This window comes from Lampris incognitus, chromosome 17 (genome assembly GCF_029633865.1).
Source record: "Lampris incognitus isolate fLamInc1 chromosome 17, fLamInc1.hap2, whole genome shotgun sequence".
Lineage (NCBI taxonomy): Eukaryota > Metazoa > Chordata > Actinopteri > Lampriformes > Lampridae > Lampris > Lampris incognitus.
The window spans coordinates 37,839,764-37,856,457 of NC_079227.1; the positions used below are offsets into that span (position 1 = coordinate 37,839,764).

Below are 16,694 nucleotides of genomic sequence, written 5' to 3' on the forward strand. Positions count from 1 at the left end.
CTGGCACCAAAACATTAGCAGCAGATCCTTTGAGTCCTGTAAGTTGCAAGGTGGAGCCACTGTGGACTGGACTTGTCGGTCCTGCACATCCCACAGATGGTCACTCAGACTGAGGTCTGGAGAGTTTGGAGGCCAGGGCAACACCTTTAACACTTTGTCGTGTTCCTCAAACCATTGCCGAAAAATGTGTGCAGGGTGCTGCTGAAAGAGGCCACCACCACCATCAGGGAATACCGTTGCCAAGAAAGGGTGTGCCTGGTCTGCAAGGAGGTTTAGGTAGGCGGTCAAGTTGACGTCCACATGAATGGCCGTACCCAGTTTCCCAGCAGAACATTGCCCAGAGCTTCGCACTCCCTCTGCCGTCTTCCAACGGTACATCCTGGAGCCATCACTTCCCCGGGCAGACGGCGCACACGGACACGGCCATCCGTCTAAAAGAAGATGGGACTCACCAGACCAGGTGACCTCCCCCCACTGCTCCAACACCCAGTTCCGGTACCAAAGGTCATCATGGGCGCTCTGACCGGTCTGCGGCTACGCAGCCTGAGCATGGGCGGGCAAGGGCATCATGGAAGCTAAATTTACGAAACATTACAGTAAAAGTAAAAAAAACCAAACCAAAACATCGTTTAAAACCAAATAAGCTTACCTCGCTGAGTGCAAAGACAACTTATTTACATCCTGTTTGAAATGCTCTGCGGACCGGCCCACCACCGTTTCAATCTTTGGCGTTGGCTCTTTGGTCTCGCCTGGGTCCAGACCTTTGAGTCCGCCCACGCCACCGAGTTGACTGATTCTTCAGGCCTGGCGTCGTGGCATGACGCAGCGGTTCCTCGGTTGAAAAAGCGATTATCCAATGAGCGCCGCGGGAGGGTTAACGATTAGCCAACCAGCGCCGTGGGCGGGACCAACACCGCCAAGCGGTTGTCAGTATGGGAGAAAAGTTCACTTAATGGCCTCTTTCCCGTTTGGGGCCCCTGGTATTCCTGAATTTAGTATGACCCCCTTGATTGACACATTTATTTTATATAGACGGCACGTCCTCACAACATCGCCCGACATCGTGGTCTGGTTTTATCCAAAGGAGTTGAATCAAGTGCAACTGGACTTTGGATATATCCGTGAAGGCGTTTCGCCTCTCATCCAAGAGGCTTCCCCAGTTCGTGCCTTTCTGACTAGACCAAGCTAGGTCTAGACTAGCTAGGTCTAGACTAGACCAAGCTAGTCTAGACCTAGCTTGGTCTAGTCAGAAAGGCATGAACTGAGGAAGCCTCTTGGATGAGACCAAGCTTGGTCTAGACTAGCTTGGTCTAGTCTAGACCAAGCTAGTCTAGGTCTAGTCAGAAAGGCACGAACTGAGGAAGCCTCTTGGATGAGAGGCGAAACGCCTTCACGGATATATACCAAGTCCAGTTGCACTTGATTCAACTCCTTTGGATAACCATGACCTGGATGAATGAGAACATTCACAGACATGGTCTGGTTTTACGTCGCTCTGCTCCACTCCTAAGACCCTGGCAAGGTGGACACGGTGGACACTTCACCTGTGACCGGTCATAATGGCTGTTGTGGGAATAACGCGAGGCATAAGTGAACATAAGGTATAATATTTGTACAATTGAAGCTAAGTGATGCATTTATCTCTCCAAGTCTGAGAATTGTAGATTGTTGTTAGTTCTTTAGGGGAAAGACATGGAGCTGAAATGCAGATGTGGTGGTTTTTTACTTACAAAACAAACAACTAAGGGTCAGTGCACCTTATGTACACAAGCACAGACACATAGCAGGCAAGTTAAATAGGTTTTATTTTCCGTTATATTACTCTGTTGCAATTCATAGAGCAGCGCTCACAAGCTAACCGCTTTAGAGGTCCCCTCGACAGGAATAGAAAAAACAAAACAAAAATCCAAACAGTTAAAAGATGTAGTTACGTTTGGGAGGCAGAAGAAACCATTAGATGGTGAGAGAACAAACAGGGGAAGTCCTCCCAACTCATTACTGCTCATCAGCAATGACAGACAGCAGAGCTAAACAGTAAAATGTTTCTAGTGGAGTCGGAGTGAACTTGAGGGAATCAAGCATCTTACCCATCACTTCAGTATATGATGCTGCTTTGGAGACCGTGATCGAATCACAACATACATGGTAAGGCACCTCGGTGAAGCTGTCAGAACACGTATGAATAAAGTCCTACAGACACCATCATGATGGGCCATCATGACGACAATAGAAGCTCATTCCTGAGACAAACAGGGAAAGATGACTAACTTTTTTGGGTTATAACATTGGAACATCAATAACGTAGTTTTATACTGAATTTAATCACAACAGCCCCCAATCACAACATCTCCGAGTTTGTTGTGTCAAGACAAGGCGTATAAATGCGTGACAGATTACAGTCATTACCATCACTGGCTTCATCTTCCAAAAATAACATTTTATACAACGCACTGGGACGAAGCAGCCATCTAAGTATGGTCTATTCACATGGAAGCAGCTGCCTACTTGAATTTAAAATAGGCACTTTGTTTGTTATTTTGCCACTGGAACAGCAGCCAAATTTATTTGATCAGTCATAAAGGCTCCCGATGCCATTAAAACACGCAGTATAATCAATCAGTCAGGGGACGCAGAAGCAACGCACGCTTGTAGCTGGGACTATCACCTCCTCGTCTGTGCATAACCCACTTCTGTGAACATTCATAAAGTGGCGACATAAATATGACAAAGACAAACACGAGATAGACATATTTTGAAAGTCTGCCGCCAAATTGTGACCTTGTGTCCTTGTATGGAACGACCTAATCCAGGGCCGTACAGAGAAGATGTATGGGAATACGGCAGGGCTGCACATTTTACACATGTACTATCTGCATAGATAACAGTGACGGCAATTTTACATAGATCACTTTTCAGAGGCACAGAGACCAAGTTCCATTCTGTTCTTATCAACCAGTTAAGGGAAAACAAGAGGAAAGGTTTTGGACAATTTGGAAGTCTATCCTCTTCATCACAAAACACCCTCATACGATGTAGAAAAAACCTCAAAAGAACATTTGAGGAGTCGGCCATACTCGTCTGTTACTTGTGACAGTAGTGCAGGCAAATTGTTATTTAAAGCTCATCATTTCTCTTCATGGCACACTTTGCTGCACCGCTCCAACTTCTACATCTTACTGGAGTTTGGAGTGTCTCCAATATGATTGGGCCACATGGTTTCTGACCCCACCACCACCAACTATACTACTGGTAACAAATGCAAAATGGAAGGGTGCCACCACTTCCTTTTTAAAACAGTACTTAAGAGCTTGACAATTTTTAAAAAGGTCTTTTCTTTTATAATTAGATATTAGGTGAACGAATTTCTGTGACTGCCACACAACACTCGCTCTCTATTATTAAAGTTACAGTACACGTTGATAACATCCCAATATTTCTTTACAAATTGAATGTTTCCCTTTCATGTTTCCTAGTGTACATGGTGTTGGAACGTGAGTCAGGATAAAAACTGGCTGGCAGGGTAAAACCTTTTGGTTTAGCCTTCACTTCCAAAAACAAAACTTCAGGACAGTGTCTTCATAGAGTTCATGGGAGCCTATAAAAAAGCTGTACTTTTCACAAAGTGTTCCCAAATGTTTTAATCTGTAGTTTGGCTTGTTGAAGGACTTCCCTGGTTTCAAACTGAATGCTGCTCGGTCTGTCTTATCAGCAGTAATCAAACAACAAGCAATTCAGCCAACTGCCCTGCAGACTGGTTACATAAGTTTTAACTAAGGGGGTTTCTTATCAGTTTATATTTAGATATTCCATGAAAAGTTTGTTATGGTTAAACTGCATTTTTCACAAAAGTAACAGCTTTAAGAAACAACAACGCCCTAAGAAGGAAGAAATTATCCTATTGCAAGAGCTCAAATAGAGCAGAGCTGAAGTTTCAACACTGAAGAAACGGTGAAGTGAAGTTTGTCTGTGGACAATGTAACACTGGACAGAGAGGGTGGAGGTTGTTTTAGAAGGCGTGAGCCAATGCCACAGTGACCTCTTCCCCTCCTGCGTTAGTGTCCATCTCTAGAGGCTGGACAAAGGACACCGCTCTCATCATGCATGCTCTGTCCGCTGGCAGGCAGAAGAACACCCAGACGCTCAAGGTGAGGGTTGGGGTGGAGTCTCTCGTCTTCGTAATGGCTGGGAGTTTGGTGGAGATGTGGAGGGGACTGGACAGGTCCAGGATGTTGCCAGTAACTTCCTGGCTCTCTAGCAACCACTCATTACCTAAGGAGTAAACAGAGAGCAGATACTTACAGCACAGCACCTACATTTATACAGATGTGTTCTTTTAACAGTAAGACCAATTTTAACGTTTCATGAAATCAAGTGGTTGGCCATTAGAGTCACCCGAGAGAGATCACTCCTCTGTTTTTTCTCTATGTTCAAGAGTTTTTTTTAGGGAGTTGTTCCTTATCCAATGCGAGGGTCTAAGGACAGGAAGTTGTGTCGCTGTAAAGCCCCTTGAGGCAAATTTGTAATTTGTGATATTGGGCTACACAAATAAAATTGACTTGACTTAAGCTCATTAAGACACACTTGTCCTATGGGGAATCTACCCAAGGACGTATTTTATATCCAGGACAATCACAATGAGCAAACATATATTGTCTGGTCTGCTGTGTCCCGTGGGACCAGAGGTCATGGCCCTGACCAGCGCTGCACCCAAAGAGGAAACACTAAGGGTGGTCTGACAGGATGCGGAAGTGGGGCAGGCTAAGCTAACCGCTAGCCCATGCAGACCGGCAGCTCCAACAGTCATCCTGGCTGGCGTTTGCGCTCTTGGACAGTGATTTTTTTTGTTTGTTTAGTATTGAGATATGTGTTAGTTTGGATATATGTGTTCTTGAAGTTCTTGTAGTTTTTGTCTTTGTGTTGCACTGCTGAGGGCAATGATGTTTCGTTTTATTTCATGTGTGCAAGTGCATGAAATGAAATGACAAATAAAGTGTTTCTGATTCTGATTGTCATATACCCATATAAGAATATCTCTCAGCAGACTACTACTACTACTACTGCTACTACCTTTGGCTGCTCCCATTAGGGGTTGCCACAGCGGATCATCCGTTTCCATCTCTTCCTGTCCTCTGCATCTTCCTCTGTCACACCAGCCACCTGCATGTCCTCCCTCACCACATCCATGAACTTCCTCTTTTCCTCTTCCCTGGCAGCTCCATATTCAGCATCCTTCTCCCAGTATACCCAGCATCTCTCCTCCACACATGTCCAAACCATCTCAATCTTGCCTCTCTTGCTTTGTCTCCAAACCGTCCAACCGGAGCTGTCCCTCTTATATACTCGCTCCTAATCCTGTCCTTCTTCATCACTCCCAATGAAAATCTTAACATCTTCAACTCTGCCACCTCCAGCTCCACCTCCTGTCTTTTTATCAATGCCACTGTCTCCAAACCATACAACACAGCTGGTCTCACTACCATCTTGTAAACCTTCCCTTTAACTCTTGCTGGAACCCTTCTGTCACAAATCACTCCTGACACTTTTCTCCACCCACTCCACTCTCCCAGCTTACCACTGTGGCATCTGAATTTGCAGTCTCACAGGACTAAATTAATGTTGAAGTTGTGTGACGGTGGGTTGGCCAAGCTTTTGCATTGTACATCACAAGTAAACTAGGAAGTAACTTGTATGCAATCTTGGACTCCACGTTAAATCAAGAATTTTAATTAATTTTGAGTCGCTTTATTAACTCCCCCTGTGGAATTTCTCCATTCACCCTCTGATTGCCTGTAAGTTCATGACACCCTTTGAACAGGTAAGGGTTGAGTATGTTGCTCAAAGACGTTTACATGATGTTAGAAAAAGTGGATTTATTGTGTTAGTCCGACTAAAACTGGACTTTTAAAATACATGTAAATGTTTTAGTCCGACTGAAATCGTACCAAATTGAATTTCTGGAAGTCGGACTAACACACCTAGATAATGCGGTTGGGGATGGATTTACTCTGGCATGTATACGTGTCAATCGGCCCTGAACTGGCCTAGGCGTTCTGCGCATGATCCATAGTTCCCGCGGTGGTGTTTCACCCGGAAGTGGAACAGCATAGTATCAACGGTATCAACATGGCGAGTGCTAGAGCGAGAACCACGCATTTCTGGACAGACAAGGAGACAAACTTTATGTTGTGTCAGCTGAAGGATTTGAATATCCTGAAGTACATGGATGGAAGGAGAATGCGGAATGGCGAACTATTTAAGAAAGCGGTGGAAGTTTTCACCGCTCGACATGGAACCCACTTGCCGCTTGCTAATATTGTTTGTCGCTTGTTTGGTATGTGACGCAATAGGTCAACCGGAAGAAGGTCCAATAGCAACCAGCTGAAAGGGGGCATATCGCCACTTACTGTACCAGGGTCGGACATACTTCTGTCAATAAACTGATTCTCCTCTGGTTCTTGTATACTGGTTCTTGTATACTGGGACAATGACAGTAGTCCAATTACATGGCCTAATCCAGCTGTAACCGTAGCTCCACTTAACTGTGCATGTAAACGCAGCCATTGTTTAAGGCCGGCCTCACCAGAACATTTTGCTACTCTACCACCCAGAGCAGGTTCATCCTGGCATTGAAGGAGGGTGTTCTGACAAACAGACACAAGACACATCAATGTTTGAACAAAGATGCAAATATGACAAAACCAAAGTATGTATCTGTGAAATACTGGAGACCACCCATTCCCACTATCAGCTGTGCATTATGACAATGTGATGACCATGGGTCCCAGAAACTCAATTCCAAAAAAATGCTGCTGGGCCTTGATCCAATTCAGGACTGATGTGTGCTGCTACCTTGATCCATCACAATTCCCTTCTCTGCCCTGATCTGATTAACACAGGTCTAGACTGGGTTTAATCTCAACACTAAGGATCACGTAACATACAGCGGCAGCTAATTATATAAGCCAAAGCATCTGCTCTTATCAAAATGTTCTAAAAATAAGCTGCTGCTCTTGCACACTTCCTCCCTTACTTATTATGCGAGATACTCGTGTTTACAACCCGATGAACTGACCATCAATCACGGCTTAAATTACACACCGCTTACTGGAAGAGTGACATCGCTTACCTTAATCACTTGGCTGTTTTGAGAACATCTTTGGAACGACATACATGATGTATATCAGAGCATATATGATATATAACATAACTTATGTTTCTGAAAGACAGTTCAGTTGGCTGTTAGAGAAAGGATGGAACATTTCACGCTCTTCTATCTCTGTCATGCGCTGAATTCCAGGCGTGGGCTAGCAGGGCAACAAGAGCTTTATTTTGGTGCAAAGTGGAGCTCTGTATGAGGCTCATGTGCTTAGCTGTAGGGTTTAGTGAGTTCAACGCCAAGCATCATTCACTTCTATTGTGCCATGACACAAGTGTGCATCATCGGCTAAAACAAAGTTGTTGGAGAGTTTAAGCGATTGATACTAATTTGAATTTTTTAAAACAAGGCATGAATACAATATCATTTACCCTGCGTTTGCTGCTGTTGTTGGTAGGTGATCTGCTAAGCAGGCCTTTCCTAGCCAGATGTTTTTTTTTCCTTTGGATTTTTTCCCCCCCAGTTGTACTTGGCCAATTACTCCACTCTTCCGAACCGTCCCGGTCACTGCTCCATCCCCTCTGCCGATCCGGGGAGGGCTGCAGACTACCACATGCCTCCTCTGATGGAGTCGCCAGCCGCTTCTTTTCACCTGACAGTGAGAAGTTTCACCAGGGGGACGTAGCGTGTGGGGGGATCACGCTATTCCCCCCAGTTCCCCCTCCCGCCTGAACAGGCGCCCCGACCGACCAGAGGAGGCGCTAGTGCAGCAACCAGGACACACCCACATCCGGCTTCCCACCAGCAGACACGGCCAATTATGTCTGTAGGGACACCAGACCAAGCCGGAGGTAACACGGGGATTCAAACTGGCGATCCCTGTGATGGTGGGCAACGGAATAGACCACAACGCTACCCGGACACCCCCCAGCCTGATGATTTAATCAACTTATCAGCCTATTGCTTTTGAGGACAGATGCTGAACATTACTGGTTGGAAACTATAGAGTGTGAAACGTTGTGGACAAGGAAGTGGACATGGACAAGCCATGGCAGGGAAGTGTATGAACGAGTGTCTGATCAGGCTTGGGGGAGCAGGTATGGAGGAGACTGCTGCAGGAAAATCAGAACTTGGTGCCTTCTGGGGTTGTATATATGGTGTACCAGAAAAGTTCAATCAGTTCATCTGAAAACAAGGTTTAGTGGGAGACATTTCATTACTCATCTAAGTGACCTCTTCAGTCTAAGGGCCCTGACACACCAGGCCGACGGTCGGCCATCAGCCAATGTCGGGCCGTCGGTGACCCTAGTTTTTGCGGTGTGTCCTGCACCGTCGGCACTGGTTGGACTCCTGTTGGCAGCTTTTCGGTCGATTCAGCATGTTGAATCGGCGGAGCCCATCGGTGAGAGAGAGCACTCTGATTGGCTTAGTTTAGCAGAATGTACATGCTAGTTGGCCATCGGCTATAGTCTTTGCAGTGTGTTCAAGTGCTACTTTGTGGCTCAGATGGCAGGCGACGTGAGGCGATGCAACAGTCGGCCTTCGTCACCGCTAGTCGGTTTGGTGTGTCTGGGCCCTAAACTGACTGTAGGTATCCCCACCCTTATAAACAATATAGCTACTTAACGACTGAAACCGATGATTGGTTTCATATGCAAATTACCGTGACCATTAACCAGAGTTACAATGGCCATGTGTACTATGAAGAGGGTTGGGGAATAGTTACAATCACAGCATTGTAAGATGGTGACAGATGTACTCTTAGCCCCCACCTCAGTTCAGGGATGGTCGTTCCCTCTTTACAAAGCTGGGTGTAATTTGTCTAAACATCTGTGATGGACGTTCCCTACTACAGTGACACGACTGTTCTGCCCACTTTACGCCGACATTGACACCAGGGTTCTACACTGTTGCTTCCTCATAGTTGTTTGAGCAATACACATCATAGAATATAGACATACAAGCAAGGTGTTGAAAGTTCAACAACTGGCTGACTCACATCAAGTCAGGGAAACAACAATAATTTTGCCAACTTGCAATTATGCCACCAAAACATTTTTATCTTTCAAGGCGGGGAATTCAGCGTTCTCCCATATTCAAACAAGCTTAAGAGTGAAGATAAAAAAAACACAAACATCAATTGGGAAGTGAGACAGGCTAAGCTAACTGCTAGCCCATGCAGACCGTCACTTTCAATAACACCGAGGGCGGTGTGGCGGCGGCCTCGCCTAGCCTTGACTCTGTTTTTAGTGCCATCGTGTGGAGTGCGGGGAGGTGTGTCGAGGGTGTCTGGCTGGGAGAGCTGGTTTTGGATCAGCTGAGGGAGCTTGGTCTGCTACGTCCTGTGGGCCCAGGGACCACGACCCTGATCGGAGCAGCACCCGAAGAGGAAACACCAAGGCTGGTCTGAAAGGATGTGGACGCGGGGCAGGCTAAGCTAACTGCTAGCCCATGCCCACGCATATGTGTTAGTGTGGATATGTGCGTTAGTGTGGATACGTGCGTTAGTGTGGATATGTGCGTTAGTGTGGATACGTGCGTTAGTGTGGATACGTGCGTTAGTGTGGATACGTGCGTTAGTGTGGATACGTGCGTTAGTGTGGATACGTGCGTTAGTTTGGATATGTGCGTTAGTGTGGATATGTTTGTTAGTTTGGATATATGCGTTAGTTTATACATGTGTTAGTTTGGATACGTGTGTTAGTTTGGATATGTGTGTTACTTTGGATATGTGTGTTACTTTGGATATATGTGTTAGTTTGGCTACGTGTGTTAGTTTGGATACGTGTGTTAGTTTGGATATGTGTGTTACTTTGGATATATGTGTTAGTTTGGATATGTGTGTTAGTTTGGATATGTGTGTTACTTTGGATAGATGTGTTAGTTTGGATATATGTGTTCTTGTAGTTTTTGGATGTGTTTTTGTCTTTCGTGTTGCACTGCTGTGGGCTGGAGAAATGACAAATAAAGTGTTTCTGACTGCTGAGTAGTCAGTTTCAGTCACTCATACTACCTGGTAAGGTATTTGATTCTGAGCAACAGCCTAAAAAGGTCATCTTTAATTATAACATACATATCAATCTTTCTTGCTGTTTTTACAACTTGAAGTACATGTACATAAAACTAGTCATGGACAGCACAACACTTCCTCTGCACTGCTCAGCAGTGAAGATAAAACTAGTCATGGACAGCACAACACTTCCTCTGCACTGCTCAGCAGTCAGTACGTTTACATGCACAGTTTAGTCGAGCTATGGTTATAGCTCGATTAGTTCATTAGTCCGACTACTGACTTTGGTCCCAGTATATACATGCGCGGGAGGGAAATCGATTTACTGAGGGAGTCATGTGGGCTCCGCTACGATAGGCGGCGACATGCACTCTTTCAGCTTGTTTTTATTGCGCCATTACCGGTTGACCTATTACGTCACACACGCAGAGCACAACAATCGTCGTAGTGAACTAGGAAATTAGCAACCCCTCCGAATGCGGATCTGCTCCGGCGTCCTTTTAAACCCTGCCCCGACCATCTGCTCGGCTACTTTTTTGAATAAGTCGCCATTTCTTGTCTTCCCCCCGTCCATGTATTTTAAAATGTTCAGCTCTTTCAACTGAGTAAGCATATACTCCCATCTATTCATCCATCCAAAAATGAGCTCTCGATGTTTTCGCTATGTTTGCAGTTACTGGCTTCCTCTTCTTGTGTCCCCCTCGTCTTCTGTTTACGCTGTTCGCCTTCCGGGTCAGACTTGGCATGCGGAAAGTTAGCGCGTGTGCAGATCGCCTCGACCAGCTCCAGTCCGACTAAGGTGTATACATGCAGAAGTAAATCGACTTCCAATCGCATTATCTGGGTGTGTTAGTCCGGCTATTACAACTTCGACTTCAGTCGAGCTAACATGTTGACATGCATTTTAAAAGTCCGGTTTTAGTCGAACTAACGCAATAATTCCATTTTTTAAGTGTCATGTAAACGTACTGAGTGATACAGAGGGCGGCTACTTTACCGTCAGAGGACAGTCTCCACGAGCTCGGGGCCTCTTCAGTGAGCTTGGCTCCTTCTGGAAGTGACAGGGTCAGGGCCATGGTGAGCGTCTGGCCCGGAGCCACGGCCAGCGGCGGCATTTCCACCCTGGGAGCAGATTTAGGCAGCGAGGGGACTTGAGCAGACGATACCGAAGACTTCGTGGGGACCGAGTCTGTGTGGTCAAATGAAATGGGGAACTGGACACGAGAGGAAAAAAAAGCACAGCTCAGATTCTGGCCGGAGGATAATTCACATTTCTGTTCACCATTTTTCAACCTGAAATTCACATGTCATCATATCACACTAAACGATGTTGTCGTCTAAGTTTAACGACAAAGAGAATCTATTACCCAACATTTCTCACAACATGAGGTTTGAAATATGTAAGGTATTGTCATTTAAAAACCAAATGTTGTTTGACAGTGGCGCAGTGGTTAGCACGGTCGCCTCACAGCAAAAAGGTCCTGGGTTCAAGTCCCGGGGTAGTCCAACCTTGGAGGTCTTCCCGGGTCGTCCTCTGTGTGGAGTTTGCATGTCTGTGTGGGTTTCCTCCGGGGGCTCCGGTTTCCTTCCACAGTCCAAAGACATGTAGGTCAGGTGAATCGCCCGTACTAAATTGTCTCGGTGTGAATGTGTGTGTGTGTGTGGGCCCTGTGATGGACTGGCGGCCTGTCCAGGGTGTCTCCCCGCCTCCCGCCTAGTGACTGCTGGGATAGGCTCCAATATCCCCGCAACCCCGATTGGGATAAGCGGCTTGGATAATGGATGGAGTTCAACATTATGAACTCCAGACTGGACTCTTACACATGGTATTTTGGCATATGTAAGCAGATACAGTGATAAAAATGGATATTGTTTAAAATACTTGGAGTACTGTTGCTAACATTACCTCCATGTTGGCCACCTCCAGTTAAGACAGGCAGAGAAGATGAGATGCAGTGTAATAATGCCCGTGGGGAAAGTCACCCTCTGCATTTAACCCATCTCAACACACACTGCAGCTATAGGACCAGTTGGCTGCCGCTGTGCAGCACCCGGGGACCAACTCCAGTTCTTCTTTCCACTGCCTTGCTCAGGGGCGCAGGCAGGAGTATTAACCCTAACATGCATGTCTTTTGATGGTGGGAGGAAACCCACGCAGACGCAGGGAGAGAGAACATGCAAACTCCACACAGAAAGGACCTGGGACGGCCCGGGGTTTGAACCCAGGACCTTCTTGCTGTGAGGAACAGTGCTAACCACTGGGCCACCGTGCCGCCCATTTCAGGCGGTAGAGAAATTAGAGAGGCGTAAGACAGCTGTCTTAACGCAACCCATGAAAAGAGCCCCTGTACTTGACATTCCGAAGCCTTGTTGGACACACACATCCTGACTAACTGACAAAACACACTCACATGCACTTAATCACATCTCTGCACTGTGTCTATGGAATGATTCACTACGCACACACACACATGCATGAACGCACACTCTCCCCCTCTCTGTCTCTCTCTCTTTCTCTGTCTGTCTGTCTCTCTCTGTCTGCCTTTCTCTCTCCCTGACTCCGTCTGTCTGCCTCTCTCTCTCTCCTGAGAGAGAGAAAGGTAAGGTAGAGGAGGTTTTCTCCAAGCACATGTTCATTCTGGGGTTTAAGTATAAACAAACTGCAGAAGAAAAATGTCCTCCCGGGACAAGCAGAAATGGCCATATATGTAAGCAGAAAGAGGAAGATGGACAACGCAGCGGACACTGATATAAAGCTGCTGTTTACTAGGAGGGTAAAGGCCAGGATGATGATCGACTTCAGTTATTACAGAGAAATGAAGGATACCCAGCAGCTCAGTGCTGTCTGGGCTCATGGGAATGTGTTGTGCTCAGTAAAACACAACCAGCTGGTTTTTCTGGAGAATTTATGTGATTTACATTTATTTTTCAATATTTATTTATTTGCTTGTGTTTTGAATATGATTGCATTTTTAAAAAAATAAAAGTTACTTTTTAAAAATCTCTCCCTCTGTCTGTCTGTCCGTCTCTGTCTCCCTCTCCACCTCTCCATGTCACTCGCTCTCTGTCTCTCTCTCATTATCTCTCGTTATCTTGGTGTGAATGAAAAATTGGACCATTAAAGACTTCGTTGAAGGTCTATCTCTATCTGTCTGTCTGCCTCTTTTTCTGTCTGTCTGTCTCTCTCTCCCTTGCCGTGTCTTCTGTCTCTCTCCCTCTCCTTCTGTCCGTCTGTCTCTCTCCCTTTCTCTCCCCCTCTCCCCGTCTGTCTCTCTCTCGTTATCGCTCGTTATCTTGATGTGAATGAAAAATTGGACCATTAAAGGCTTGGTTAAAGGTCTGTCTGTCTGTCTCTGTCTCTCCCCCCTTCTCCCTGTCTCTTCTCTCTCTGTCTGCCTCTCTCTCCCTGTCTGTTGCTTTCTGTCTGTCTGTCTCTCTCTGTCTGTCTCGGTCTCTTGTATACACAGACCACAGTGACCACCTTAACCACAGTAGCAGGTATTGAAAACATCAGGTCAGCTCTTGTCAGGGAAGTGTGCTTCATCTGGTGTCTTGCTGTGGGATGCACTCAGTAAACGATACAGATGTGACCAGAAATAGCCGATACTACTACTACCACTACTACTACCACCACCACCACCACCACCACCACTACTACTACATGTTTACCAACCACTTTGATATGTGATACCATGTAGTTCTGACAGGAAGCTCTCTTTGTGCTCATCCCTGCAGTTCATGTAGTCGTGTGTGAGTCATTTAGTCTCTCACCACTGTGAAGCAGAAAGAATGACCACAACACGTCTAACAGCAAGTGGCTGTTAAACAGGACAAGGTGACATTTAGCACACAAACACTAGTGCTGCTTTGCAGTGGTTTATGAAATGTGGAAGTCTGACCCGTGAAACCATCCTGGTGTCCAGGTCCAGCACTTTGACTTGGTGGTTGTTGGTATCGGCCACGTACAGTAGTCTGTCCCCCTCGCCCACACACAGTCCCCCAGGCTCATTAAAGACAGACTCGGCAAATCCTGGCCCCAGACCATCTCCAGCCTCTCCTGTCCCAGCTAGTGTCCAACACTGCTTCGTCTTTGGATCTACCACCTTGATCTGAATAATGCACGCGCACACACACACACACACACACACACACACACACACACAAGAGACAGACAATATAAATAAACACAGGCTGGTTAAGAAACGATTGTATGAATTCTGGTCTAGTGTGTCCACCGTGAGCCACTGTGCATAATCCACTAGAAAAAAAAGACTAGGGCGTCCAGGTGGCGTGGTGGTCTATTCCGTTGCCTACCAACATGGGGATCGCCATTTCGAGTTCCCGTGTTGCCTCCCCGGCTTGGTCGGCATCCCTACAGACACAATTGACCGTGTCTGTGGGTGGGAAGCCGGATTTGGGTACGTGTCCTCGTCACTGCACTAGCGCCTCCTCTGGTCAGTCAGGGCACCTGTTCAGCAGGGGGGGGGGTAGCGTGATCCCCCCATGCGCTATGTCCCCCTGGTGAAACTCCTCACTGTCAGGTGAAAAGAAGTGACTGGTGACTCCACATGTATGGGAGGAGACATGTGGTAGTCTGCAGCCCTCCCCGTCTCAGCAGAGGGGGTGGAGCAGAGACCGGGACGGCTCGGAAGAGTGGGGTGTCTGGCCGGATACAATTGGGGAGAAAAAGGGGGGTGGGGGGATGATGCTTGTGTATGCACTAAGTATCTGAAAGCAAACCTTTTGCAGCAACAGAGGCAGTAACTGGGTGAACTAAAGCCTTAAACATCAACTGCAGCGCTGTCCTGTGCAGCACCTCCCCTACCTTGTGGTTGTAGGAATCAGCCACGTACAGCAGGCTTCCACCAGCAGCCCAGGCCACACCGAGAGGATGCTGCAGCTTGGCGTCCACACCTTTCCCATCCACGTCCCCGAATGCAAAGAGGTTCTGTTCATGACAACACAACACATCAGTCAGCAGGTCAACAATTACACAAAAAAGAATACATCAACACAGGGCATCCCAACACTTGCCCATCATTTTTCCTGTTGGGGCTAAAGTGCAAATTGCCCAGATGAATTTTTTTCTCACCAAATGAAATCAAGACGACCCATTATTCCATTATCCAAACCGCTTATCCTGCTCTCAGGGTCACAGAGATGCTGGAGCCTATCCCAGCAGTCATTGGGTGGCAGGCGGGGAGACACCCTGGACAGGCCGCCAGGCCATCACACAGGGCCGACATACACAAACAACACACATTCACACCTAGGAAATATACAATTTACAATTTACCATTGTAAAATGTATATTGAAAATTGGAACGCGTGTGTACGTGTTGTTTGCACATCTCGGAGCTCGTACCTTTATTTTCATTTCACTGCACTCGGGACTTGTACTTGTGTGTACGTGACAAATAAAACTCTTGAATCTTGAATCTAGGGACAATTTAGTACGGCCGATTCACCTGACCTACACGTCTTTGGACTGTGGGAGGAAACCGGAGCACCCGGAGGAAACCCACGCAGACACGAGGAGAACATGCAAACTCCACACAGAGGACCACCCGGGACGACCCCCGAGGTTGGACTACCCCAGGGCTTGAACCCAGGACCTTCTTGCTGTGAGGCGACCGCGCTAACCACTGCACCACTGCGCCGCTAAATCAAGAAGATGCATGAACATAATACAAAGACACCTGCTCTCTCCAGGAGATAAACCAAGCTCAGTGACTGTCATCTCAGGAAATCTACCTAAAGCTTCTGTCCTACACAGTCTGTCAGCTCCTCGCTGGGCTATGACCTGCATGACGACAACTGAAAATGCTAAGACAATAACAGCGAGGCAACAGTACAGGGTGGGGGACGAGTGACTTCCGGGGGTCTGGATTCATTCCAACAGGAACAGGAACAAAAGCGTGACTGCGCTGTCCTTGTAAGGAATAACAGAAAAAGGACGACTTCTTTGTATTGGACTAATTAACAGAAGTGCTGAACTTCAGAAAATCCCTGCCAAAAATAGGTGAAGGAAAGTCATTCAGTAGAGTAGAGCGGGTCCCACGGAGGGCAGTCTGAATGTGTTGAAATGAAATCAAAAAAAGGACGAAAGCGATTAAAATGTTAACTATGGAGTAAAAGCTTCGATATCATACAAACAAGACCAGGTTAAAACCTCGCATATGGCTGGACCGTATGGACAGTGTTCAGAATTGTGGCCAACAGTTTAGAGGGCTAGTCAGTGGCTGTGTCTATGATATGAATTCCTGGATATGACATGTTCACCTGCAAATGTCTGGAGCGGTTCCAGTAAATGAAGTAGCATATCACATGACACGGTTAAGCTACGTTCCATACGATAGTTCCGCGTTCACCAGTGATATCGTTGGTCGGCCGAACAATCGCGTGGCTTCGGTGACGTTTTTGGTCACCTGATCACCTGGGCCAATCGTGTTCCATGTTCATTCAGTCATCTAACCCACCGGGTCTGGCTCTAGGACATCGCATCTGCAACGCGGGCAAACGTCTCCTGTGTGCGGGTTTGTTCTGTCCTCAGAAATGAAGCATTTTACATGCCAGGTTTTGTTGACT

The 16,694-nt window shown here is 46.7% G+C and overlaps 1 protein-coding gene across 1 annotated transcript in view; it reads right to left on the bottom strand.

The window, feature by feature from the left end:
* Positions 1 to 1,792: 1,792 nt before the first annotated feature.
* Positions 1,793 to 16,694, bottom strand: part of nhlrc2 (NHL repeat containing 2) — a 38,217-nt gene continuing 23,315 nt past the window's right edge. The window contains exons 9-12 of the mRNA XM_056297267.1: positions 14,932 to 15,054; positions 14,006 to 14,215; positions 11,104 to 11,320; positions 1,793 to 4,269 (exon numbers count right to left, since the gene is read on the bottom strand). Coding sequence (XP_056153242.1) covers positions 4,007 to 4,269; positions 11,104 to 11,320; positions 14,006 to 14,215; positions 14,932 to 15,054 — 813 coding nt within the window. The 3' untranslated portion in view covers positions 1,793 to 4,006. The remainder of the gene's footprint in view (positions 4,270 to 11,103; positions 11,321 to 14,005; positions 14,216 to 14,931; positions 15,055 to 16,694) is intronic.